The following is a 15,847-nucleotide window of genomic DNA, read 5'->3' as shown; positions in this document are numbered from 1 at the left end:
GCTGTCTTTCGAGAATTGGCAGCCCCATCGCCTAGGAGCCATGGCCGATAGCCGTGCAAGGCAAGTCGCGGGTGGTCTCTTTATCGCAGGTTCCAAAGCCTGAGGGTGGGTGTCTTTGCCTAGGATCCCAAGCCTAATATTGGGTATCTTTTGTTGGTTCCCAAGCCATAATGTTCAGTCTAAGTAAGTGGTCTGGAATTGTTGCTGAAGAGTCATTTGACACCCTTGAAATGCGAATCTTTTTGTCATCGATTGGCACAAACTGGTGATTTTCTCTTGTTCCAGCAATTGTATGTCCATCTTTGAACCTTTCCTCTTGAACTACCCGTATTTCGTCAATTTTTTCTTTTGGAACAAAAAAAAAAAAAAAAAAAAAAACTTGATTCCATGCAGTTGCTCGTTGCAAAAGTTGAATAAATCCACCGGGGTCAGTATTTGGTTTTCAGTTGGGCGTTGAAGACTGGCACGAGCTGCCAACCTCTTTGCTGTCCCTCCAATCCCATCACAGGGCGACTTTCCATGACTGGTACCAAAAAAATTCCATTCAGCGCTGATATTGAAATCAGCATTGTGGTGGCACAAGTTGAGAAAATTTTTGAAATTTTTGTACTGGGCTGCAGATCCATCACTGAAGCAGTGGATATGATGAATCCCATTGATGAGAGTCTTGAGATACTCCACAATTACTGTTAAAGTGTGGACTGCAACAAGGGTGTCAAATGACCCTTCATCTTTCATTGCAAATTCAGCAACAATTCCAGACCACTTACTTAGACTGAACATTATGGCTTGGGAACCAAAAGATACCCAATATTATGCTTGGGATCCTAGGCAAAGACACCCACCCTCAGGCTTTGGAACCTGCGATAAAGAGACCACCCGCAACTTGCCTTACACGGCTATCGGCCATGGCTCCTAGGCGATGGGGCTGCCAATTCTCGAAAGACAGCATTATTACAATTCTTAATAGGATTATAATACCAATTCTTAGGGAATTGGTTGTGGTATAACCACCATGGACCAACGCAAGGGTTTGAATAGTGCAGTTAGCATTCATTGCGTATTAATAAATAACACCATGTTCAGTGGCATTTTTCTTTTCTTAAATGGAGAGACTCCAAAAAAAACCCCAATGATCCTTGTAGAGAAAAATGTGCTCTTTCAAATGATAACAGAATTAATATATTTTAGGGGTACCCTTTTTGGGAAATTTGACCTAAAAATAGGTAAAATTCGTTTTACATCATATGTGGGTGTGAATATTTCCACAAATACATATGCTTTGACCGTGATATTGCAGCAATGCAAAGTCATGAAGATGTTTGTTGTACAGGGTAAAGCACCAGTTCCTATTGGCTTTTGGTCTTGAGTTATATATGGGCAAAGTTTGGCATAAATTTTATGCGAGGCGTTTTGCAAGCTACTTTGACACAAAATTGCGGCCGAAATATTGTTTTGTCATAGCCGGTAATAATTTTATCGCGTTTAGCAGCAAAAGTTGAGCTAGTATGCCAAATTTCAGCATCATAGCCAGTATAGAACTCTAATGGCTATGTGCCAAAGTTTGTAAAATCCTCTTAGCTGAAGCCGCAGGCTTGGGGGGGGCCTCCAGTGAAAGGTCAACAGTGCCCAATATATTTGAGATCTGGCCCTAAAAATTTACAGAACCTCTTTTCAAACATACATGTACATCCTTATAAATTTTCAGCAAAATCGGAGAACGTCGAGTGGGGACCACTGGTCCACTTGACACGGAATGACCCACAGGCAACAGGGAGGGAGTTGGGTCTCCCAATACGGAACTATAAGAAAAAGAATTTACGGTAAGTAACAAAATTCTCTTTTTCTTTATCGTTCCTTTGGGAGACCCAGACCATGGGACGTTCCAAAGCTATCCCTGGGTGGGAATAAACAGAAAAAACTAAGAAGTAGGCGGAGCCTAACTTCACAAGTGGGCGACAGCCGCCTGAAGGATGCGTCTGCCCAAGCTCACATCTGCCGAAGCATGAGCATGCACTTGGTAGTGCTTCGAAAAGGTATGCAGGCTAGTCCAAGTGGCAGCCTGACAGACTTGTTGAGCCTGGTGCCTAAAAGCCCAAGAGGCACCGACAGCTCTGGTCGAGTGTGCTTTGATCCCCGGCGGGGGAGGCACCGAGTACTCTGGTAGGCGTCCGAAATGGTCGATCTAATCCAACGGGCCAAGGTCGGCTTAGAAGCAGAGAGACCCTTGCGCCGCCCTGTGGTTAGCACAAAAAGAGAGGTGCACCGCCTAAGCGCAGCGGTGCGAGCCACATAAATCCGGAGAGCACGCACCAGATCTAGAGTATGCAGCGCTTTCTCAAAGCGATGAACAGGGGCCGGACAGAAGGAAGGCAAGGAAATATCCTGGTTAAGGTGAAAGGGAGAGACCACCTTAGGAAGAAAGTCCGGGGTCGGACGGAGAACTACCTTGTCTTGGTGAAAAACCAAAAAAGGTGACTCCGAGGAGAGCGCAGCCAAATCAGAGACTCTCCTGAGAGAAGTTATGGCAACTAGAAAGGCCTTTTGAGAAAGACGATACAAAGAAACCTCCCTAAGAGGCTGAAAGGGGGGTTTCTGCAATACCGTGAGGACCAAGTTAAGGTCCCAGGGATCCAAGGCCCGCCGATAAGGCGGAATGATGTGAGACGCACCTTTCATGAAGGTGCGGATCTGAGCCAGCCAGGCGAGACGCCGCTGTAACACCACTGATAGAGCTGAGACTTGTCCCTTGAGAGAGTTGAGGGACAGTCCTAGCTGCAGACCGGACTGAAAAAAAGACAGAAGGGTCGGCAACGAGAATGGCCAAGGAGAATGGCCGGAAGAGCGACACCAGGACAGGAAAATTTTCCAAGTCCTGTGATAGATCTTGACGGAGGAAGACTTACGGGCCCGAGTCATAGTGGACATGACTTCAGGAGGAATACCAGAAGCCGTCAAAATCCAGGACTCAAGAGCCACTCCGTCAATTTGAGTGCCGCAGAATTCGGGCGGAAAAACGGACCTTGCGAGAGCAGGTCTGGACGGTCCGGAAGATGCCACGGCATCTCCACGGACAGTTGGAGCAGGTCCGGATAACCAAGCTCGCCTGGGCCAGTCCGGTGCAATGAGGATGACTCGACGGCCCTCCATTCTGATCTTGCGCAGGACTCTGGGCAAGAGAGCTAGAGGGGGAAACACGTAGGACAGACGAAACTGGGACCAGTCTTGAACCAGAGCGTCCGCGGCGAAGGCCTGAGGATCGTGGGAGCGAGCCACGTAAACCGGAACCTTGTTGTTGTGACGGGATGCCATTAGGTCCACGTCCGGAGTGCCCCACTTGCGGCAGATTGACTGAAACACTGCCGGGTGCAGGGACCACTCGCCACCTTCCACGGATTGACGGCTGAGATAATCTGCCTCCCAGTTTTCTACGCCAGGGATGTGAACTGCGGATATGGTGGACTTGGAGTCCTCCGCCCATTGAAGAATGCGTTGGACCTCCAACATTGCCAGGCGGCTGCATGTCCCGCCTTGGTGATTGATGTAGGCAACCGCTGTCGCGTTGTCTGACTGGACTCGAATGTGCCTGCCCGCCAACAGGTGGTGAAAGGCTAGGAGAGCTAGAAGCACAGCTCTGGTTTCCAGCACATTGATTGAAAGGGCTGACTCGGACGGAGTCCAAGTGCCCTGAGCTCTGTGGTGGAGATGTACCGCTCCCCAGCCGGATAGGCTGGCATCCGTGGTGAGAATCACCCAGGACGGAGCCAGGAAGGAGCGCCCTTGGGACAGGGAGAGGGGTCGAATCCACCAATGAAGAGAGCTCCTGGTCCGTGGCGACAGAGCCACTAACCTCTGTAAGGAGGAAGGCCGCTTGTCCCAACAGCGGAGAATGTCCAGCTGCAGAGGACGCAGATGGAACTGGGCAAAGGGAACCGCCTCCATGGAAACCACCATTTGACCCAGCACCTGCATCAGGCGCCTGAGGGAATAACGGCGGGGCCTCAGGAGAGAGCGCACCACTAGCCGGAGAGACTTCTGTTTGATTAAGGGCAACTTCACAAGTGCCGGCAAAGTCTCGAACTGCATCCCTAGGTACGTGAGACTCTGGGTCGGAGTCAGAGTGGATTTGGGAAGATTGACAATCCACCCGAATTGGGCTAGGGTGGCGAGAGTGAGCGAAACACTCCGCTGACAGTCTGCGCTGGATGGACCCTTGACCAGAAGGTCGTCCAGATAAGGAAGCACTGCTAACCCCTGGAGGTGCAGGACCGCAATCACTGCAGCCATGACCTTGGTGAATACCAGAGGGGCCGTGGCTAACCCGAAGGGGAGAGCCACGAATTGGAAATGATCCTCTCCTATCGCAAAACGTAACCAACGCTGATGTGACACTGCGATTGGCACATGTAGATAGGCATCTCTGATGTCGATGGACGCCAGGAAGTCCCCTTGGGTCATAGAGGCAATGACTGATCGCAGAGACTCCATGCGAAAATGCCGCACCCGGACATGCTTGTTGAGAAGCTTGAGATCCAGGATGGGCCGGAAGGTACCGTCCTTTTTTGGAACTAGGAAGAGATTTGAGTAAAAACCTCTGAACCGTTCCTGAGCGGGAACTGGGACAATCACTCCGTTTGCCTGCAAGGACGCCACGGCCTGCGAGAAGCTGGCGGCCTTGGAGCAGGGGGGAGTTGAGAGAAAAAATCTGTTTGGAGGGCTGGAAGAGAATTCTATCCTGTAGCCGTGAGATATGATGTCTCTCACCCACTGATCGGAGACTTTAACCAAGCGTCGCCAAAGTGGGAGAGCCTGCCACCGACTAAGGACGTGGCTGGAGCGGGCCGAGAGTCATGAGGAAGCTGCCTTAGTGGCAGAACCTCCTGCGGTCTTCTGCGGACGCGCTTTTAGGCGCCAGTTGGATTTCTGATCCTTGGCTGAGTTAGCGGACGAGGCGGAAGGCTTAGAGGATGACCAGTTGGAGGAACGAAAGGAACGAAACCTCGATTGATTCCTACCCTGGGCGGGTTTCCTGGTCTTGGTTTGTGGCATGGAAGTACTCTTCCCGCCAGTAAAAGGGAACCCAGCAAGAAACTTCTTGGAAGAAGCATCTGCCTTCCACTCTCGAAACCACAAAATCCTGCGGATAACAAGAGAATTAGCTGAAGCCACCGCAGTGCGGTGAGCAGCCTCTAGCATGGCAGACATGGCATAAGATGAAAAAGCTGAAGCCTGAGCAGTTAAGGTAACCATCTCAGGCATAGATTCCTTGGTGAGGGAATGCATCTCCTCTAGAGAAGCAGAGATGGCTTTGAGAGCCCACACTGCTGCAAAAGTCGGGGAAAACGCGGCTCCCGCAGCTTCATACACAGATTTGGCCAGAAGGTCAATCTGACGGTCAGTGGAATCCTTAAGTGAGGTGCCGTCAGCCACCGACACAACGGTCCGGGCTGAGAGCCTAGACACTGGGGGGTCTACCTTTGGGGAGTGAGACCACTCCTTGACCACCTCAGGTGGAAATGGAAACCGGTCATCAGAACCACGCTTTGGAAAGCGTTTGTCAGGGCAGGTCCTGGGTTTGGTCACAGCGGTCTGAAAACTGGAGTGGTTAAAGAACACACTCTTCACTCTCTTAGGCGAGGTAAACTGATGTTTTTCTGCCAAAGAGAGTTGCTCCTCTGACACTGGCGGATTGAGATCCAGCACAGAATTAATAGAAGCAATCAAATCACTAAGATCTGAGTCACCCTCAGAGAAATCGATGGGATACATAGCCTCCGAGCCCCCAGTGAGGGCATCCTCCTCATCTTGAGAGTCAGCTCTTGAGACAGAGCCGTGGGATGGGGAGGGGGAGGAAACCCTGCGCCTTCTCTTAGAAGGACGGGGTCTGGGATCAGATGATGAATCCTCCGTGAGCTCTGATGGACGGAGGTCAGAGGATAGGAGTCCTCTGTCAAGAGTATTAGAGGCACCCTGTGCCCCTCACAGGCTGATGCATATTCATCAAAGTCCTGGACAAAAGCCCCATGGACTCAGCAAATGACTGGGATATGGACCTAGAAAAGGACTCTACCCAGGCTGGGGGTTCAATCACAGGTGCAGCAGCAGCCTGAGAGACCAGTGAGACATGCTGCTAGAGTGGGGGCTTTGCAGAGAATGAACCCCAGGGAGAATATACAGAGGTCCACAACCGGAGACCGGCTGTGGCTTACCAGACCGCCGAGCGCGGTGTTGTGTGCCCTCCAGATCCCGAAGCCCGGTCCCCCAGTCGCAGCACCTCAGAAGAGATGCAGAATGCAGGATGTCCCAGAGCAGAGTGAACTCTGCCTGAGAAGAGGGCGTTCCTATAAAAGAGCAGGAACTGGAGGGCTATAGAGACCTGCAGGGAAGGAGGGACGCCCCAGCAGTGGGGAGTGTCCCTCCCCTGTGTAGAACGGCCGCCGGGAGGAGCCGAACCTGTCCCTCTGTATGAGTGACATGCGAGGGCAGGAAAATGAAACTAGGCCTCCGGCGCAGCCAGGGCCTAAATTTAAGCGGCGAGGCCGACAAGCAGGCACCATCGGCGCGGTTCTCAGGCAAAAGCTAGAGAACCCGCCGGAAAAGTTAAAACAATCACCTACAGCATACTCTCCCCTTACAATAAAGAACCGGGACCCCCAACATAAACGTCTCAGGTACTTAGCTGCTGAGACGCAGGGCCATGTCCCTGGGGATGAGTGCTCCGGTCCAACAGAATCCTCAAGGGGCTGTGGATGGAGACCGGACTCCTGCCAGGCATGGTGACCGTGCTGGTTTCCACTTCAAGCCAGAGCCCAGAAGGGATGGTGAAGGAGCGCGGCATATAAGGCTGCAGCCTTGTAAATCAACCTTAACAACACCGCCGACACAGTGGGGTGAGAAGGGACATGCCGGGAGTCCAGACATGGACCCGCTTTTCTTCAAACTCTTTCCAAAAGTCAAACAAATCAGATGAGAATGCATGTGTGGATGTATGCCTCCTGACACAAAGCAATAAAACTGGCTAGGACTGGCTACCAGGGGGTGTATAAGCTCAGAGGGAGGAGCTACACTTTTAAGTGTAGTACTTTGTGTGTCCTCCGGAGGCAGAAGCTAAACACCCATGGTCTGGGTCTCCCAAAGGAACGATAAAGAAAAGCTACATAAATTAATTTTGTGACTTGGGGCTTATTTAGATGTTTGTGCACATTAGTCCGATCTTGGACCACAATGCACAGACTGGCTGTGATTCTCCTAACCTGGGCGTGACAGCCTTATAGAAATATACGTAGCTGTCACACTACAGTAGGGAGACCCCCAGCCAGTCTGGGCATTGCTGTCCGATGTGCACCAAGGTGTCAATGAGCCAATAAACTTTCATTTTAGAATCAAGTTGACAAGTGCCTTGATGGATGGATAGAGTGCTGATCTGCAATATTTTTAGGCTGATATTTATGTTTATATCTGGAGCAATGAATGTAACATAAATAAAGGAGTTAACCTGATCTAATGTTAAAGAAATAATAATCCCCTGTGTGTAGGGCACATAACGTGCAGAACGTCACCCTATCCATTCTCTTCACTATATTGATGTGTTCACAACATTAACAGTAGGACCCCCATCAATCTAGTGATCACCTTTTACTTACCCTGTGGATAGATAATGAGTAGTGATGAGCGAGCAGAACCATGGTTGGGTGCTTGTAACAAGCAGCTAATGCTCGGATGGGTGAGACTCAATCACCCGAGTATAACGGAAGTCAATGGGGGACTCCAGCATTTTTCTGGGAAACCTTCTGGAAAAATGCTCGAGGTCCCCATTAACTTCTGTTATACTCGGGTGATCGAGTCGCACCCATCGGAGCACCAACTGCTCGTTATGAGTACCCAGCACTCGAGCCTGGTGGTGCTCGCTCATCACTATAATGACTTGTTCTAATTAGAATGCCCCCTGTTAATTTAACTAACTGGGTAATGATTGACTTAGAGCCCCACACAAACTGAATAGGAAAAAAGGACTTCATCCAAGCACTGAAAGACAAAAACATATGTACCTTTTTAGCAGTATATCCACCACCTACGGCCGATCCTAACACAAGATACCGGAGCTTTAACAGCCTGGAAGCCAACCTAGCGATCCAAAAGTTGCGCTGAGTTTGGTAAGCCAGATTCACAGGCAAAAGCCTGCTCCTCCGTAGTGGGAAGCGAGACAAGGACGAGTAGCATCGCACTGATGAAGCAGGTAAAGGCCGCTGAATGGTCAATCGAGAAACATGATGATCTGTACGAGGACAAAGCGTCTGGATGGGGGACTTGGCTTCTTTTATGGCGCGTTTATTTACCACCCCCCTGCACACAACACTGAAAAATAAAGAGGAAGAACAATGTTAGACATGCTCACATAAACATTCATAGAAATTGAGGAACACTACATCAGCACACAGATTCTCAACGTTCTACACGACACATGGCATTGTAGCGCTACGGCCCCACAACCTGTCAGGATGATTTATACACTGAAATAAGTGTTATGGCAGCACAGGTCCTACTATAAGAATACAGTACTACCTGACTCGTAGCAATCCTATGTGCCAGTGATGAAATACCAAGTGAGTGTGGAAGGGCACTGCGGGCATGGCAAAGAGCCTCCGCTGAACATCTCACACCATTTCCTACAGGCTCCGGAGCTCGATTTCTCAGCGATGGCACAATGAGTAACTACAAAACTGCTAGCATTATAGGGCTAGGGACACACGGCGACAGTTTCATAGCTTTAAGGCTGAAAGAAGACACCAGGCCTTTGAGTTCTGTTACCTGATGTGTGATAACGTCTATTTTCACAGCATTACCCCTATTTCTGCACAGTGAATGGTAGCAGGTGCACAAAGTTGTTAGCCATAAATTCATACATTTTGTGGTTTTGGCATTGGTTTTCTGCCAAAACTGCATTGAAAAATGTATCCACACTACATTTATCAGGTACCTCCGCCTCCCCCAAGAATTTACCCATGAACCACTTACACTGCTCACATAAAAGGAGCGGAGCTTTAAAGGGGCCTTACCGTCTTAGGCTGCTTTCACACTTGCGTTCAGCGCAATCCGCCGCTATGGAGAATAGCGCAGTCCGTTAAACGCACTGCGCTATTCTCCATAGACTTGTATTGACGACGCACCGTAACGCAAGTGTCTGCGTTGCATCCGCTGGACGACCCTGCGTCGTTATTTTGATGCAGTGTTGGGCGGAAGGAACGCAGCATGTAGCGTTTTTTGGGTCGTTAAAATAACGCACTTTAACAGATTCCGTTAGAATCCACCAAGGTGTCTAATGATTGTCTATGGTGGTGGATTCCGCCGCAATGCGCTAAGCGACACAATCCGCTGACAGATTCCATCACGTTCTACTAAGCATGCTCAGCATGTCCAGCAGAACGATCTAAATCATTTAAAATTACTCCTGGTCTCTCTCCACTACCCCTCTCATACTCACCGATCACTGGTGCGGCGCTGCACAGCTGTCACACTCATCTGGCGGCTTCTCCTGCTTTTGAAAATGACGGCCGCTGATTATTCTCTCTCGTATTCACTGCTTTCCCCGCCCACCGGCGCCTATGATTGGTTGCAGTCAGAAATGCCAGACACGCCCCACGCTGAGTGACAGCTGTCTCACTGCAACCAATCACAGCCGCCGGTGGGAGGGTCTATATCGTACAGTACAATAAATAAATAATTTAAAAAAAAAAAAAAAAAAACCTACGTCCGGTCCCTTTTAATTTTGATACCAGCCAAGGTAAAGCCACACAGCTGAAGGCTGGTATTCTCAGGATGGGGAGCCACACGTTATGGGGAGCCCCCCAGCCTAAAAATATCAGTCAGCAGCCGCCCGGAATTGCCGCATCTATTAGATGCGACAGTCCTGGGACTCTACCCGACTCATCCCGAATTGCCCTGGTGCGGTGGCAATCAGGGTAATAAGAAGTTAATGGCATCCCATAGCTGCCACTAAGTCCTAGGTTAATCATGGCAGGAGTCTATGAGACACATTCCATGATTAACCTGTAAGTGAAAATAAACAAACACATACACCCGAAAAAAATGTTTTATTTGGAATAAAAGACAAAACACCCTCTTTCACCACTTTATTAAAATCCCCAAATACCCCTCCAGGTCCGGCGTAATCCACGCGAGGTCCCGCGATGCATCCAGCTCTGCTATATGAAGCTAACAGAAGCGGCAGTAGAACACCACTGCTCCTGTGAGTTCCCCGCAGAGACTGAAGGGAGTCGCGCTGTCAGCGGGAACGTCACTGAGGTAATGACTGTGTGTGTGCGGTGATGATGGGTGCGGTAGTGCCTGCGTGTATGGTGATGATGGGTGCGGTAGTGCCTGCATGTGTGCAGTCATGATGGGGGCGGTAATGCCAAGATATGTGTGATTATGATGGGTGCGGTAATGCCTGCGTGTGCGGTGATGATGGGGGCGGTAGTGCCGGGATGTGTGTGCGGTGATGATGGGGGCGGTAGTGCCTGCGTGTGCGGTGATGATGAGGGCTCTTTCTCACGCGTGGCTAGAAAACTTAATGCAACGTGTTATTTCACAGGAATCCGTTGCCTTTATTAACACACTATTTGCAAGGCATCCGTCACATGCATCACACAACGCAAGTGTGAAAGCGCCTTCATACATTTATGACATTTCTACAGCTGTATCTATCTGGAGATAAGGGCCCATCACTTAATGACGTTGGTGGAGATGAGGTTAAATCATCATACAAATCAATAAGAATTGCAGTCACCTCCACTGTCAGCAGCATGTCTGGGTCCCGTATGGCGACAGATGCAAATCGCGTTGGTGGGAACCACATCTGCTTTACATTTATGACTAACCTGCGGACATAATGAACACCATGGGAATATCCCTTTAAATATGCTGAGTGTGCGACCAATTTACAAAGCTTTTCCATGCAGAAAGCAACCAATATTATTCCACAATTGGACAGGATCACCCTGAAGAAAGCGCAGCTTACTGTACACTGTGAATTCTCAATAACCAAATACTCTCACTGTGCCAACTTCCTGGCCTTCTGAGAATTCATTTGCCAATATCTTTTCTCAGATCACTGGATAGATTTTACAATTAAAACCTTCATATTAAATCCACAGAGATCTGATAATGGGAGTCAGGCGGACAAAACAGGGTGTAACGAGACTTCAGGCTCTGCACAGGGTGGAGGTCGTAGAAGCGATGGATAGAATATTGTCAGCCTTTATCTTATGGAAAAAGGAAGGGTGAACATCCAGGTTGGAGTGAACACACAGCCATCACTCCCATCATCCAGGTTGGAGCAGACACACAGCCATCACTCCCATCATCCAGGTTGGAGCAGACACACAGCCATCACTCCCATCATCCAGGTTGGAGCAGACACACAGCCATCACTCCCATCATCCAGGTTGGAGCAGACACACAGCCATCACTCCCATCATCCAGGTTGGAGCAGACACACAGCCATCACTCCCATCATCCAGGTTGGAGCAGACACACAGCCATCACTCCCATCATCCAGGTTGGAGCAGACACACAGCCATCACTCCCATCATCCAGGTTGGAGCAGACACACAGCCATCACTCCCATCATCCAGGTTGGAGCAGACACACAGCCATCACTCCCATCATCCAGGTTGGAGCAGACACACAGCCATCACTCCCATCATCCAGGTTGGAGCAGACACACAGCCATCACTCCCATCATCCAGGTTGGAGCAGACACACAGCCATCACTCCCATCATCCAGGTTGGAGCAGACACACAGCCATCACTCCCATCATCCAGGTTGGAGCGGACACACAGCCATCACTCCCATCATCCAGGTTGGAGCGGACACACAGCCATCACTCCCATCATCCAGGTTGGAGCGGACACACAGCCATCACTCCCATCATCCAGGTTGGAGCGGACACACAGCCATCACTCCCATCATCCAGGTTGGAGCGGACACACAGCCATCACTCCCATCATCCGGGTTGGAGCGGACACACAGCCATCACTCCCATCATCCAGGTTGGAGCGGACACACAGCCATCACTCCCATCATCCAGGCTGGAGCGGACACACAGCCATCACTCCCATCATCCAGGTTGGAGCAGACACACAGCCATCACTCCCATCATCCAGGTTGGAGCAGACACACAGCCATCACTCCCATCATCCAGGTTGGAGCAGACACACAGCCATCACTCCCATCATCCAGGTTGGAGCAGACACACAGCCATCACTCCCATCATCCAGGTTGGAGCAGACACACAGCCATCACTCCCATCATCAGGGATGATGATGATGACCTGCAGTATCTGACGTGCACACATATTAGTCAGGTCTCCAGGGAGTCGGGATTACACTACACTCCCATCTGGAGACATAGACACACACACACACACACAGTGAGAAATGTCGCTGGCCAGCCCTGCTCCCATGACCTGTACATAAAGCCTGTGATATAAAGAAGCTGTCCAGTCAGCTGTCACTGGCCCTGCGGGGAGCGCCACACGTGCGAGGAGGTGACACCTGGACAGACAGACAAGGAGCTGATACACAATGTCGGGGATGTCCGGTAACGACTCACCAGGCCGCCCGCAACATCGTATGTGACCGGGGAGCAGCGCCGACTCCCTGACATCCAGCGGAGCGGCCAAACAAGGGCACCCGAGCCTGTCACCTGCCACACTTCCGGGAAAGAACGGTGCGCAGGCGCAACTAGGCTCGTTATGGAACAGACGACAGCGCACACAAGCTTCCAAGGTACAAATGTTCCGGCCCGCAGGAAGTGTAAGGTGTAAGTCAGATGTGTCCTCGGGGCAGCCTATGGAGTACTAAAATCACTTACACTGTCTCTATTGTTCCCTGTAGTCAGCCATATCAGGCAGGACAGTGATTGTAATTTCCTAGGGAAATGCTGAAGAAAAAGAACTAATTATTTCTCACAGTCTCCAGTGCTGAGACTCTGAGAACAATTTCTCTTTTTGCGCTTTCGCTTTTCCCTCCCCATCTTCCCACAGCCATAACTACGTTATTTTTCTGTCCACATAGACGTACGAGGGCGTATTTTTGCGGGACGAGATGTAGTTTAGAATGGCAGCGTTCATTTTACCACGTAGTGCACCAGAAAGCGGAAATAACATTCAAGTGTTGTGAAATTCTGGGGGAAAAAAAGCAATTCTGACTTTTTTGTGGTATTTTTTTTACAATGTACGTTATGTGGTAAAAATGCCCTGGCAACATGATCCTTCTCATCAGTACGATTACGGCAATATCAAACATGGCCAGGTTTTTTATTATTTTAGTGGTGAAAAATAAAATCAGTAGCTTGTAATATCCAGTATATATATTTTTGTGCCGCCATTTTCCGAGAACCGCAGCGTTTTCATTGTTTGGTCGCTGGAGCTGTGCGATGGCTTATTTTCTACACTAGTTTGTGGTTCTCGCCAAGACTGGCGTAAAAACACCAAAGTTACAAGGTTTCTCCACAACTAAGGGTTATGGAAAACTTAGCAAGTTTTACATAAGAATTCTCTCAAAACCTGAAGAATCGGGGCCTAAAAAGATCACGCCTGTGTTTTGGGTGTTTTTTTATGTGCATTCGTGTAATGAGAACTATCCATAAGGCCTCTTTCACACGTACCTGAAAAACACGCACGTGTCAGAGGTCCGTTTTGCCATCGGTGAGCCGTGTTTATGGCACATGTGTGTTCTCCGTGTGTTATCCGTGATAACACACATAGAACGGTTACTTTCTACTCACTTGTCCCTGGCGTTGCTGTCCGTGGTGCTGATCTTCGGTCTCCGGTCCTGCCGACTCCCCGCTGCTGTCGCTTCTGGCCGCAGTGAAGTGAATATTCAATGAGCATAATGAGCGGCGGTCGGCAGCAAGTGACAGAAGCGGCAGAGACAGGAGGGCTGGAGAAGGTGAGTAAAGTTTTGTTTTTTTTCTCGCAGGCACATGTCTTTTCTCCGGTGCGTGTCACATGGAACACATCCGTGTGGTCCGTTTGTGTTACGTGTGACACGTTTGCGTTCCGTGTAACACCCGTGATGCCGGAGAGAAAACGGACATGTCGGCGTGTGGAACACACGGACACACGTAAGTACGGGACGGACACACGTTCCGTGCGCAAATACGTGTGTCCGAAACCATAGGAATACCTTGGTCTACGTGTGTACGTGTCTCCGGTGCGTGAGAAAACTGTCAAACAGATACCGGAGGCACGTATGTGTGAAGGGGGCCTAAAACACAGCGATCGGATTATTTACTGTGATCGGTAAATGTGACTTTTATTTTCTCCATTAAACCCATAAACTCATACAGACTTTAATAAACATGTACCGTTAAGGCCGTGTTCACACATAGTGTAAATGCTCCATTTTTATTTTTTTTACTGCTTTTTTTCTACACGTCTTTCACAATTGTCCTTACGACGCGACAAAATAATGATCTCTGATTATTTCATTTTTTTAGTGTGTTTTTCCCTTTTATTTGATGAGTTTTGGTACAGATTTGAAGCAGCGTTTCTGATGCTTTTTAGTAGCACAGAATAGCTTTGCTTCTGCACTTAAAAATGCAATATTTTGTAGTTGTTTTTTTAAATCAATTTCCTTCAAATTCCTCCCGGAAGGTTATAGAGAAAAAATGCAGTTCAGCAACGTCTTTTGACTTAGGGCGCTGTCCACTAGCGGCGTATTCTGTGTGTCCTTCATCTCTTCCTTTGGAGACTGCCGCCAAGTCACTATACCACTGTAAGCCTCCGACACACATACGTGAAAAACACGCACGTGTGTTACGTTACGTTTTTCGGGTCTGTTTCTATTTTTAAGTCCGTTTTTATGGTACGTGTGGCATTCGTGTGAATTGCGTATGCTAGCCGTGTGTGCGTGTTGAATGTCCGTGTGTGCGTGAGATACGTAAGTGACATGTCCGTGTGTTGTCCGTGTGTTGCCCGCGTGAAATGTTCCGTGTGTGATGCACAATGTCATTGATACATACCCGCTGACAGCAGACAGCGACGCGCGATGAGAATAAACTCGGGTGAACTTCACCCGACTTCATTGTCATACTGCGGCTCTGTCTGGGTGTCGCATACTGATTAGCGGTCACCTGTGAAGGACTCACCGGTGACCGCTAATCCCCTGAGTCACTGAATTGAGCAGCGCGATTAACGCTGCTGTCACTCAGGTTACCCACGGCTAGCTGGATCCTCCGCCCGTGACCGCAACTCACCTGTGACTTCATCGCTGTCAATCGGGCGACTTGCTGTCACAGTTGGAGGATCGAGCGGTGGCCGCGAGTAACCTGAGTAACATCATCCCTGATCGCGCTTGTCACCTCAGTTGCTGTGTGGAGCTGACAGGAGCGGCGGTGTCTTCTGCAGCTCCTGTCACCTTCATGTTGCCTAGCTGGAAGCGACGCGGGACCTCCGTGGATTACGCCAGACATGGATGGCTTTTTGGGGCTTAATAAAGTGGTGAACGAGGGTATTTGTTAGTGTTTATTACTCCAAATAAAGGATTTCTACGGGTGTATGTGTTTATTTACTGTAACTTACAGATTAATCATGGACGTATCTCGGGGAGACGCCTGACATGATTAATCTTGGACTTAGTGGCAGCTATGGGCTGCTGCCATTAACTCCTTATTACCCCGATTGCCAACGCACCAGGGCAAATCGGGAAGAGCCGGGTAGAGTCCCAGAACTGTTGCATCTAATGGATGCGGCTATTCTGGGCAGCTGCTATTGTTAGGCTGGGGGGCTCCCCATAATGTGGGGCTCCCCATCCTGAGAATACCAGCCTTCAGCCATTTGAC

At 49.5% G+C, this 15,847-nt stretch overlaps 1 protein-coding gene across 12 annotated transcripts in view; it reads right to left on the bottom strand.

Annotated features, from left to right (window-relative positions):
- The window catches only part of OPA1 (OPA1 mitochondrial dynamin like GTPase), a 296,183-nt gene extending 283,443 nt beyond the window's left edge, over window positions 1-12,740 (bottom strand). For 11 of the 12 annotated variants that reach the window (XM_075340503.1, XM_075340499.1, XM_075340504.1 and 8 more), the window contains exons 1-2: window positions 12,614-12,739; window positions 8,049-8,355 (exon numbers count right to left, since the gene is read on the bottom strand). In XM_075340503.1, the coding sequence (XP_075196618.1) occupies window positions 8,049-8,355; window positions 12,614-12,630 (324 nt within the window). In that variant the 5' untranslated portion in view covers window positions 12,631-12,739. Of the gene's footprint in view, window positions 1-8,048; window positions 8,356-12,613 lie in introns of all 12 variants that reach the window. The other variant, XM_075340498.1, reaches the window with a different exon arrangement.
- Between the last annotated feature and the right edge of the window lie 3,107 nt (window positions 12,741-15,847).

This window comes from Anomaloglossus baeobatrachus, chromosome 3 (assembly GCF_048569485.1).
Source record: "Anomaloglossus baeobatrachus isolate aAnoBae1 chromosome 3, aAnoBae1.hap1, whole genome shotgun sequence".
Classification (NCBI taxonomy): domain Eukaryota; kingdom Metazoa; phylum Chordata; class Amphibia; order Anura; family Aromobatidae; genus Anomaloglossus; species Anomaloglossus baeobatrachus.
Note: the sequence above shows the minus strand (reverse complement) of the source record. Positions and strands in the feature narration are given on the sequence as shown.